This window comes from Tribolium castaneum, chromosome 1, assembly GCF_031307605.1.
Source record: "Tribolium castaneum strain GA2 chromosome 1, icTriCast1.1, whole genome shotgun sequence".
NCBI lineage: Eukaryota > Metazoa > Arthropoda > Insecta > Coleoptera > Tenebrionidae > Tribolium > Tribolium castaneum.
Genome location: NC_087394.1, coordinates 25,030,679 through 25,043,016, shown reverse-complemented (window position 1 = coordinate 25,043,016; position 12,338 = coordinate 25,030,679). Strand labels below are relative to the sequence as shown.

Sequence of the window (12,338 nt, the reverse complement as noted above, 5' to 3'; positions counted from 1 at the left end):
GGAGCAAAATGACTGTGCATATTTTTATTGCCCATTCGAATCCATTATTTTACATAAATTAATTTTTATTTCATTGCTAACTAACCACGAGCAAGGCCAGTTTTTGCAACTAAATTTCCTATTTTGGAAAATTTGCGTTCGAACGATTTCGTGTTACCCCTGGGTTTATTTTTCCATTTGGGATCACATGTTTCGAGAACCAATATTTTGCAATCGTGTTAACTTGACCCGTAAAATTTTATGAAATTGTTGATAAAATAATTTGTTTATTGAATGCCGGCTTTGTTATCAAACAAATTGGCTTTTAATCACTTGATAACGCTCAAAAATAATGCGTGTCCTTTACTTCAGTGCTACAATATTTGTTGTGCAGTGATTTACTGAAGAAAAAATTTCTAGATTATTCTAATTTTGAAATCACTGATTGCAGTTAGATGCAAAAAGAGGTATGTTGTAAAAATTGTTTTGACGCTTTTTGGACAGCTTTGATTATGAATAAAGACCGGATTTTTTGGAAGTTCAAAACTTTAATCAGGTAAAAAAATTGTTCTTGTAATTCAGGATAAATCTTTTATTAATTTCTATTGTAATACAATACACTACAAAAAGAAAGGCTGTATAATTAATTGTAATAGAAACAGAACATTAAAAACTGCTTCGAATTTTCGAAAAACAAAATTCCTAAATGGAGCAGTAAATAATACACAAAAATTGAAACCAAAAACGAAGGGTACACTGCACCTTAAATTTTGTACAACAAATTTCCCAGATTTCCCTATTTTTAAAAGTGATTTCCTCAAGAGTTTTTCCAATTTTCTCATTTTTATACATTAATTTTCTCTATGGTTTACCCCGGGAATAAAAAAAAATGAAAAACTGTTCAGTTTTAAATAACATTTTTTTCTTTCTAAGGATTTTTTGGATTTTATTTTAGGATGTTTAAAACATATTTAGGAAATAAGTCAATTTAGCAACTTAGAAAAAAAATGTAGTCTCAAATACAGACTAACGAACGAAATTCATATAATTCTAATCTATTTTACAATTTTATCAATTTTAATAAAAAAAAAAATAACTCGGTAAAATGCGACGTTGGCGTTTTTATAATTTTGAAACAGCTAATAATTATACATTTTTATCTCCCTGGTAATAAAAAAATAAAAAACAAAAAAAAGAATTTGGTAAAATAAAAAAAAGATAATTAAACATAATGGGCTTTATTTTTTTGTTCTTGACGTATTTTATAATTTTTTTGTAATTCTTAACATGAAAACACATAATATGACACCTATACACACAAAAATTAACAAAATATATATTTAATCGCCTCATAAAATAAAGCAAGAACAAAAAGGTAAAGCTCTTTTTTGTGTAATACTCTCAATGACTTTAGTAACTTTTTCTTTTGTTTTTTTTAATCTTTGTTGTTTTATATTTTTTATACAGCGTGCTCAAAAACTGGCGCACCAACTCAATGGTGTGTGGTAGAGAACTGGTTACATATAAAGATAAAAATAGTAAAAAAATTCTTTGTATTAAAGTTATTGATAAATAACGTATTTTAGATAAATGATATGTGGCAACGTTGTCTAACAGTCATGATCGCAATAGAATTTGAGCAACAATAAAAATAAATTATTTTTGAAACGGTTTCCTGGGAAATAATTCCCAGTGTTGGCACATCTACACATTGTGATTTTTTTGATGAATTTTAATTTTTTTAAATTAAAAAAACTGCTAAAATCTGATAGTAAATTTAAAAATAATTATTCATCGTTTTGTTACGGAACGATTGATTGGTATGAAACATAGAAACATAAAAAAATAATAAAAACTAAAGAAGTTAACACAATAAGTTTGTAGCTCCAGATTTTTTAAAATATGAGTTTAGGAATTTTTCCAACATTTTTTCCGTAATCTGCACTTGCTTCTCAATAACGTACCACTGAGTTGGTGCGCCAGTTTTTGAGCACCCTGTATAGAACACTAATCAAAAATGTGAGTTGTCATTTAAAGAAGTTAAAAATGACGTCATTGCTCATTACTCAAAAACAAATGACATGAAATGTCATTATGGTATCGGAATAACGCATTTAAAAAAATAAAATCGACCTGTTTGAGGATTTTTTGAAACTTGACTCGTAAAGAAGATATGAATATTGTGCGTTACTTCATTTTTAAAATTAATTTTTAAAAATTATGGGTTAAAAAGTGTTATAAATTCTTTTTTCAAGTTTTTTTAACTAAATATTTAACAATCAACTTTAAAATTTTGAAAGTAAAATTTGTGAATTAATTGTTTTTTTATTTTCTAGAACGAACAGGTTCAAGATATTTAGACCGTTTGCGGGGTCGGAGTGACACAAAACCGACAATATGTTAACTAAAATAAGGTAAGGTTTTGTCCTAGAATTGACAATTAAATAAACATTAAATGTAAAATAAAAATAAATTAAGAGATCCAAAACTGGACCTAATAGATCTAGAGACTTCTCAATAAGTCTCTCAATAATAGTTTTTTGAGTTTATGAAAATTTAGTTTCAAAAAAACTAAAAAAAGATACATTTGGGTCATTTTGAAATTATACTTAGTATTTTAATAAATACAAGCCCAACTACTGTCGTGTCAATAATTTTTTTCTAAGAAGTCGCGACCACACCAGCTTTTTCATGATACGAAACCATCAACTAAGCTTTCTTTGCAATTTAAGACTGTTGTGTTCGAGCGATTATTTTATTGCGACTCTGAGCTGCGTAAAGATACATTTCTGTGCCTTAAAGTGGTGCAATACAAAACATAATTTAGTTGTGCTTAAGTTTATCTGAACCAAATGTGCTTAAAAGGAGTATTAGTTTGTCTATGCTTGTTATATCTTTGTGGTAAGCAATTTTTGAAATTAACAAATCTACGAGCTTCGAATGAAAAATTGTTTTGTATCATATGTGGCACACAATAAATCTCAGGAAATTGATAATTTGAAGTGTGGCCACAGCTGCTTCCGCATTGTTCCTCAACTCTTGACCTCTCCTATTAAAATGCCTTTAGCCAGACTTACATTTAAATAAATGAAATTGATTTTAGATGTTGGTGGTCTAAAAGAAGAAGCTAGTGTTAGTACTGATTTGGAACAAAATAAAAACACAAGTTTAACATTACCGGATGTATTTTTAAAGCTTGAACGAATTAAGGAAAATGATTCGATTACTAACAACACGAAGAAAATTGACCGAAAACGGAAGAAAAAACACGGAAAGAAAAAAACGTCGCAACAACGAAGAAAGAAGAAACAAAACAATATTCTCGAAATTACAACAGCCAAAACCATCCAAACAAACCACTCTGCAATCATTGCCAACATTACCAAAAATCCAGACAAATTTTTGAACGAAATCTTAAAACTTCGAAAAAACTCGACGAAAAAACGTAACAGATGCACAAGAAACAACGGGGGTTGTTCGCAAATATGCCGACCTCGAGGCAAATTAAAATGTGGTTGTTTGAAGGGCTACACTTTGGCCAAAAATCGCAAAAAATGCGTCGGTAAGTATTTAATAAAAGATTTATCGTATTTTTGTATACAGGTGTCCGTTTTTTGAGCTCCACTAGTTATCACTTATTATAAGAGATACGAGGTCGGTTAAATTTGGGCAAAGTGGCGCATTTTTATGCTAAACAATTATCTGAAAGAAAATTTGATGCGTTATTTTAATTTTTGAGTTATGGGAAAAAGAAACGGAAATTTGAGTTTTAATTATGGACGTTATATTCGATTATTGTATTTTTGAAAAGTGTTTTATTTTTGATTACAACGATGTATCACATGATATGGTCGAATCTTACATGCTAATCAAAATGGAGAAAAAAGCCTTTTTGCGAAGGGTGCTTTGGCAGAAATGTCAACAATTTTGTTTTTAAACAAACTAGATTTTGTAATTTGGTTCAGGAAGGTTCACATTTCCGCCAAGCTTATTTATTTAAAAATTAAACGACATGATAAGCTAGAAGTTTATTCTTCGCAAAACAAAGTTATAAAAATTCTGTTCGCATATTTAATAGAACTGACAAAATTTAGTTTGTTAAATAAAATTTTTCCAAAGCACTCTTTCCAAAAGAGCTTTTTTCTTAATTTTAATTAGCATGTAAAATTTGATCATATCATGTGATACATCGTTGTAATCAGGAACCAAAAGACTTTTGAAAAAAAGTATTAATAATGGCGTCCAAAAGAAAAACCAAAGTTGAGTGTTGTAACTTTGACATCAAGGACGCCTTGGAAAAGGCTATGACAAATTTTATTTTTTTGTAAAAAAGTGCCTAAAAAATGTCCTACTTAAAAACGTGTAGTTCTTTTATTTTTCGCTTAAAAAAATAAAAACAAAAATGAGAGATTTTTTATTTTTCACTATAATTCAAAAACTAAAAATGACACATCAAATCTTCTTTCAGATAATTGTTCAACATGAAAATACGCAACTTTTTCCTAAGTTAACGGACCTCGTGTCTTTTATAATTTATAATAAATGACATGCCCATGGTGGAGCTCGAAAAATTGACACCCTGTATGTCCTTACTTTTTTTAAAAAAGGTATGGTTACTAATACACTGCCAGGTAAATAATAGTCATTTTTTAAGTAAAATTATCGAAATTCTAGGTAATACATGCTACGTAATAATTACAATTTGATAGGTAAAAATGGTAAAATATTGTAAATGCAAGGCAAAATCATATAAGTGCTAAATGGTAATGTATTTTTTTTAAATAAGATTTGCTAAGAAAAAATTATAATAATACCACTTACCTATAAAACGCTGTACGCGATACCTTCCCATATATTATTTAACAAATATAGAAGCGGATCACGCACCCGTCTCTGGGGGCCCCCAGGAGCTCTAGTCTCCAAGAGACCACAGTTTTTTAATGTTTTTTTTATTCTTTTCGGAAGTATCCACATTTTTTGTTGCTCAAAAAGTTTTAATCACTTTCGAGTTAATACTTCGCACGGCGCCAATGTGGACACAAACATTTATTGCAGAAAACACCAGCAGCCCCATTTTTAAAACTACAACATTTACAAGATACACCGTTTCGCCCTTTTGAATAACTTTGTCACAGGTTTCACAGACTTTCTCACCTTTTTTTATGAATTTTCTCGAAATGTCAAATGTCAAACTGAAAAAGTGCGCGCGCATGCGCTTTGATTTTTACTTTTTTATTTCGAGAATTCGTCATTAATTAATATAAAAGAGTTTCAATTCCATTTTTCTCATTTATTTCCTCTTATTATCTCAATTCAGTTCGTCCAACATTTACATTACCTGGGATAGGAGCGGTAGAATTCAAAGAGGTGAGATCTGAGATGCAACAAAGACAGACTCTTTCTTTTATGAATGAACGTAAGGCACGTAATCATTGTTGTAAAATTTGTAAGCATTTTGATTGGGCCGTTTGAGGTCGGCCATTAAAATTACAGAGACAACCAATCACTTGGGATTTTTTGATTCATTGAAAAATTATATTTTTGAATTTGATTGGCTCATTTAAGGTCGGCCATTATAATAAAATGAGAAACCAATCACTTTGAAGTTTTGGATTCATTCAATAATTTAATGCGAATGGTTAGTTTAAATTTGAAAGGAGTCAATAAAAAAAAACTGTTTTTTTTAAACGGCCTTCAGTAATATTTTTCTAAGGGTGGATTTTACAATCGTCAGATAAATCCCGGATAAGTTATTTCTAGTATAATTATTATGGTTACAACATGGTTGTTACAACAATGTTTTTTTTTAAATTTATCTCCAGGATAAAATTATACGACGATTGTTAAATCCGTCCTTAGTAAAAAATTTAGTGAAAAAGTGGAAGCAAGTCATGTCAATTATTACCACAAATTTGTTTATTTATTGTTTATGTTTTACCAAAAAGACTTATGGATTTTGGAGGCACTTCTGACGTTATTATCGAATACCTCTGGTTTCTCAGAAAATCACTGATGTCTTGTCTACATTAAGAATTTATTCCGTATTAAAAGGGACAGACAGATCTTTCTATACTTATTAGAAACTAATTTACATTTTTATCAATCTTATTAAAAAAAATAATTCTGTAAAATGCGACATTGGCATTTGAAAAATGCTTCAAACTTAAAAACGACAGCACATAAACTCAAGAAAGCAGAAAAATATGAAAGTTTACGATTTATATGATACTTAGCGTTTAATGAAATAACGTAGCGTTTAATTTTTTCCTAAAAGATATCAACGAATGCAAAGTTAGAAACGGGGGTTGCGCCCAAATCTGCAGAAACACTCGTGGGGCGTTTTACTGCGATTGTCCTGCAGGACTCCGCATTGCAGAAAATTCGAAGTCCTGCGAGGACATCAACGAATGCCACCTGCGAAACGGACACGGACCATGTCAGGGCTCTTGCAGGAATTTTTACGGGTCTTATTCCTGTACTTGTCCCAATGGGACTCGTCTAGGTATGTAGATCAGTGACTAGAAAAACAGAAGGAAAGTTTTTATATTTACAGGCCCCGATAAGCATTCTTGCAAGGATATCAACGAATGTAAAGTTTACAATCCCGGTTGTTCCCATTTTTGTATAAATACGAGAGTTGGGGCGTTTTGTAGCTGCCCTCAAGGGATGGAACTGATGTCTGACTACAAGACTTGTCAAGGTTTTGGCTGTTTTATTTTTGCAATTTTATAACAAATTTTGCAGACATTGACGAGTGTGAGAATCATTTGAAAACGAAATGTAAGCAAGGGTGTGTTAACACAGTTGGTTCGTACTACTGTGAAGATAATTTGCAAAATGATTTGGGCAACAAAAGTAAAATCGTGAGTTGTCCACCTTTGGAACCGCCAAAGTTTGGGTTTATCACATGTTTGCGGAACAACTCGTTTGAGAATTTTGGGAAAAGTGGGCGCAAAATCGTCGCGAATTATCCAGGGACAAGGTGCAGACTTGAATGTCCTGAAGGATTTAAACTGGTGGGAAGTGGGCGATTTTTGTGCTCACTTTCCGGGAAATGGCACAAAAAACGAGGATTTTGCACAAGTAATTACGATTTTTTTAATTTTTTATTAAAATAATTGTTAATAATTGTAGGGGCACCTTACCCTAAACTTGACTGCCCTCCTGACCAAACTTTTACTTTGGAAAAAAATCAAAAAACAGCTTTGGTACATTTTCCTTCTCCTCAAACTAACGTTAGGTGGAAAATCGTTAAATCGTACCCCGAGTGGGCGAAAACCCTCAGAGGAGAATTAACTGAAGGGCGCTACAATATTCAATTTTCCGTAACGGACCCCGAGTCAAAACTAAGCTCAACTTGTTCATTTTTTATCACAATAAAAACACAATGATTTTGTAATTTTTTATTTAAAATAATTTTGTTAGTCGTGTACACGAAAATAATAATTTTTAGCGATTGTTAGCAACACTTATCGTACCATTCGAAATACCGGTGTTTCTTTTGCAAGTGGAGTGGAAGACGACTCGTTGTGAATTGTATAAAAAAAATGGTTAAAAATTTAAAAAAACACCCCTTCCGGAACTAGGTTTAATCCCCAAATTTTTGAGTTGTTACGTTTACAGGCTTGGGTTTTCAGGCTTAAATCGTAAAAATGGGTTGCTATTTTCTAAAAAAAATAAAAATATATAAAAACATATATAAAAAAAATAATAGTTAAAAAAATGCAAAACTGCGGGGCCGGATTTTAACCTCAAATTTTTGAGCTTCAGCTTGTGAATTCGAGAGTTAATGGATTTACAATTTAAAAATTAATTGCTTCTTTGTTCTAATACCAAACAATAAATTAAAAAAAGTATCCGAAGTCAGGTCAGGCCAGGTCAAAAAATATGCACAAGAAATTTAAAAAAATTTCGCGACCGGATTTGGAAAACAAACAATGATGTAGTTTAAAAAATAAAAAAAACTTTCAAGAGCGGGGTTTGAATCTCAGATTTTTGAGTTACTGTCTTCGTAAACCTCATGCGTCGTTTGGATTGCATGCAGCAATGGTCTTCATTTTTGTAAGAGATTATGACAAAATCTTCCTCTACAACATATTAAAAAAATGGAGTCGCTAGTCGTTTGGTTTTCTTTTAATTAAATTCGAAACGTTTATTAATTTTTGAAAAATTCGCATTAAACACTGTGGCGGACTGACCCATTCGTCGTCCGGATTTCATGGAGCAATGGCCTTTATTTTTGTAAGAGATTATGACAAAACCTTCCTCTACAACATATTAAAAAACTGGAGTCGCTAGTCTTTTGGTTTTCTTTTAATTAAATTCGAAACATTTATTAATTTTTGAAAAATTCGCATTAAACACGGTAGCGGACTGACCCATTCGTCGTCTGGATTGCATGGAGCAATGGCCTTTATTTTTGTAAGAGATTATGACAAAACCTTCCTCTACAACATATTAAAAAACTGGAGTCGCTAGTCTTTTGGTTTTCTTTTAATTAAATTCGAAACATTTATTAATTTTTGAAAAATTCGCATTAAACACGGTAGCAGACTGACCCACTCGTCGTCTGGATTCCATGAAGCAATGGCCTTTATTTTTGTAAGAAATTATGACAAGACCTTCCTCTACAACATATTAAAAAACTGGAGTCGCTAGTCTTTTGGTTTTCTTTTAATTAAATTCGAAACATTTATTAATTTTTGAAAAATTCGCATTAAACACGGTAGCAGACTGACCCATTCGTCGTCTGGATTCCATGGAGCAATGGCCTTTATTTTTGTAAGAAATTATGACAAGACCTTCCTCTACAACATATTAAAAAACTGGAGTCGCTAGTCTTTTGGTTTTCTTTTAATTAAATTCGAAACATTTATTAATTTTTGAAAAATTCGCATTAAACACGGTAGCAGACTGACCCATTCGTCGTCTGGATTGCATGGAGCAATGGCCTTTATTTTTGTAAGAGATTATGACAAAATCTTCCTCTACAACATATTAAAAAAATGGAGTCGCTAGTCGTTTGGTTTTCTTTTAATTAAATTCGAAACGTTTATTAATTTTTGAAAAATTCGCATTAAACACTGTGGCGGACTGACCCATTCGTCGTCCGGATTTCATGGAGCAATGGCCTTTATTTTTGTAAGAGATTATGACAAAACCTTCCTCTACAACATATTAAAAAACTGGAGTCGCTAGTCTTTTGGTTTTCTTTTAATTAAATTCGAAACATTTATTAATTTTTGAAAAATTCGCATTAAACACGGTAGCGGACTGACCCATTCGTCGTCTGGATTGCATGGAGCAATGGCCTTTATTTTTGTAAGAGATTATGACAAAACCTTCCTCTACAACATATTAAAAAACTGGAGTCGCTAGTCGTTTGGTTTTCTTTTAATTAAATTCGAAACATTTATTAATTTTTGAAAAATTCGCATTAAACACGGTAGCGGACTGACCCATTCGTCGTCTGGATTGCATGGAGCAATGGCCTTTATTTTTGTAAGAGATTATGACAAAACCTTCCTCTACAACATATTAAAAAACTGGAGTCGCTAGTCGTTTGGTTTTCTTTTAATTAAATTCGAAACATTTATTAATTTTTGAAAAATTCGCATTAAACACGGTAGCAGACTGACCCATTCGTCGTCTGGATTGCATGGAGCAATGGCCTTTATTTTTGTAAGAAATTATGACAAGACCTTCCTCTACAACATATTAAAAAACTGGAGTCGCTAGTCTTTTGGTTTTCTTTTAATTAAATTCGAAACATTTATTAATTTTTGAAAAATTCGCATTAAACACGGTAGCAGACTGACCCATTCGTCGTCTGGATTGCATGGAGCAATGGCCTTTATTTTTGTAAGAGATTATGACAAAGCCTTTCTCTACAACATATTAAAAAACTGGAGTCGCCAGTCGTTTGGTTTTCTTTTAATTAAATTCGAAACATTTATTAATTTTTGAAAAATTCGCATTAAACACGGTAGCAGACTGACCCACTCGTCGTCTGGATTCCATGGAGCAATGGCCTTTATTTTTGTAAGAGATTATGACAAAGCCTTTCTCTACAACATATTAAAAAACTGGAGTCGCCAGTAGTTTGGTTTTCTTTTAATTAAATTCGAAACATTTATTAATTTTTGAAAAATTCGCATTAGACACGGTAGCAGACTGACCCATTCGTCGTCTGGATTTCATGGAGCAATGGCCTTTATTTTTGTAAGAGATTATGACAAAGCCTTTCTCTACAACATATTAAAAAACTGGAGTCGCCAGTAGTTTGGTTTTCTTTTAATTAAATTCGAAACATTTATTAATTTTTGAAAAATTCGCATTAGACACGGTAGCAGACTGACCCATTCGTCGTCTGGATTTCATGGAGCAATGGCCTTTATTTTTGTAAGAGATTATGACAAAGCCTTTCTCTACAACATATTAAAAAACTGGAGTCGCCAGTAGTTTGGTTTTCTTTTAATTAAATTCGAAACATTTATTAATTTTTGAAAAATTCGCATTAAACACGGTAGCAGACTGACCCATTCGTCGTCTGGATTGCATGGAGCAATGGCCTTTATTTTTGTAAGAGATTATGACAAGACCTTCCTCTACAACATATTAAAAAACTGGAGTCGCTAGTCTTTTGGTTTTCTTTTAATTAAATTTGAAACATTTATTAATTTTTGAAAAATTCGCATTAGACACGGTAGCAGACTGACCCATTCGTCGTCTGGATTGCATAAAGCAATGACCTTTATTTTTGTAAGAGATTATGGCAAAGCCTTTTTCTACAACATATTAAAAAACTGGAGTCGCTTGTCTTTTGGTTTTCTTTTAATTAAATTCGAAACATTTATTAATTTTTGAAAAATTCGCATTAAACACGGTAGCAGACTGACCCATTCGTCGTCTGGATTGCATGGAGCAATGGCCTTTATTTTTGTAAGAGATTATGACAAAACCTTCCTCTACAACATATTAAAAAACTGGAGTCGCTAGTCTTTTGGTTTTCTTTTAATTAAATTCGAAACATTTATTAATTTTTGAAAAATTCGCATTAGACACGGTAGCAGACTGACCCATTCGTCGTCTGGATTGCATGGAGCAATGGCCTTTATTTTTGTAAGTGATTATGACAAAGCCTTTTTCTACAACATATTAAAAAACTGGAGTCGCTAGTCTTTTGGTTTTCTTTTAATTAAATTCGAAACATTTATTAATTTTTGAAAAATTCGCATTAGACACGGTAGCAGACTGACCCATTCGTCGTCTGGATTGCATGGAGCAATGGCCTTTATTTTTGTAAGAGATTATGACAAAACCTTCCTCTACAACATATTAAAAAACTGGAGTCGCCAGTCGTTTGGTTTTCTTTTAATTAAATTCGAAACATTTATTAATTTTTGAAAAATTCGCATTAAACACGGTAGCAGACTGACCCATTCGTCGTCTGGATTGCATGGAGCAATGGCCTTTATTTTTGTAAGAGATTATGACAAAGCCTTTCTCTACAACATATTAAAAAACTGGAGTCGCCAGTCGTTTGGTTTTCTTTTAATTAAATTCGAAACATTTATTAATTTTTGAAAAATTCGCATTAGACACGGTAGCAGACTGACCCATTCGTCGTCTGGATTGCATGGAGCAATGGCCTTTATTTTTGTAAGAGATTATGACAAAGCCTTTCTCTACAACATATTAAAAAACTGGAGTCGCCAGTCGTTTGGTTTTCTTTTAATTAAATTCGAAACATTTATTAATTTTTGAAAAATTCGCATTAGACACGGTAGCAGACTGACCCATTCGTCGTCTGGATTGCATGGAGCAATGGTCTTTATTTTTGTAAGAGATTATGACAAAGCCTTTCTCTACAACATATTAAAAAACTGGAGTCGCCAGTCGTTTGGTTTTCTTTTAATTAAATTCGAAACATTTATTAATTTTTGAAAAATTCGCATTAAACACGGTAGCAGACTGACCCATTCGTCGTCTGGATTGCATGGAGCAATGGCCTTTATTTTTGTAAGAGATTATGACAAAGCCTTTCTCTACAACATATTAAAAACCTGGAGTCGCCAGTCGTTTGGTTTTCTTTTAATTAAATTCGAAACATTTATTAATTTTTGAAAAATTCGCATCAGACACGGTAGCAGACTGACCCATTCGTCGTCTGGATTGCATGGAGCAATGGTCTTTATTTTTGTAAGAGATTATGACAAAACCTTCCTCTACAACATATTAAAAAACTGGAGTCGCCAGTCGTTTGGTTTTCTTTTAATTAAATTCGAAACATTTATTAATTTTTGAAAAATTCGCATTAGACACGGTAGCAGACTGACCCATTCGTCGTCTGGATTGCA

At 32.0% G+C, this 12,338-nt stretch overlaps 1 protein-coding gene across 5 annotated transcripts; it reads left to right on the top strand.

The window, feature by feature from the left end:
- The first annotated feature begins 304 nt into the window (after window positions 1-304).
- On the top strand, window positions 305-7,378 carry LOC107397541 (uncharacterized protein). 5 transcript variants are annotated; one of them, XR_010333386.1, is made up of 7 exons: window positions 328-446; window positions 2,316-2,393; window positions 3,083-3,541; window positions 6,254-6,481; window positions 6,533-6,679; window positions 6,724-7,062; window positions 7,114-7,378. XR_010333386.1 is itself a non-coding variant. In XM_064355538.1 (6 exons), the coding sequence occupies exons 1-6, from the start codon at window positions 2,832-2,834 to the stop codon at window positions 7,368-7,370; spliced, it is 1,479 nt and encodes a 492-aa protein (XP_064211608.1). In that variant the 5' UTR covers window positions 2,725-2,831; the 3' UTR covers window positions 7,371-7,378. The 5 variants fall into 5 exon arrangements, 1 of the variants encoding a protein (XP_064211608.1); XR_010333387.1 differs by lacking the exon at window positions 328-446 and adding an exon at window positions 521-535; XR_010333384.1 differs by lacking the exons at window positions 328-446; window positions 2,316-2,393 and adding an exon at window positions 2,723-2,880 and having other exon boundaries at window positions 6,724-6,740; window positions 6,848-7,062.
- Window positions 7,379-12,338: the final 4,960 nt, after the last annotated feature.

Bases quoted from the DNA above. Each gene is read 5' to 3' on its own strand.
- LOC107397541 (XM_064355538.1), top strand. From the start codon at position 2,832: ATGTGCTTAAAAGGAGTATTAGTTTGTCTATGCTTGTTATATCTTTGT. The intron at 2,881-3,082 runs GTAAGCAATTTT...AATTGATTTTAG, and splicing joins ATGCTTGTTATATCTTTGTG to ATGTTGGTGGTCTAAAAGAA. The intron at 6,482-6,532 runs GTATGTAGATCA...TTATATTTACAG, and splicing joins TCCCAATGGGACTCGTCTAG to GCCCCGATAAGCATTCTTGC.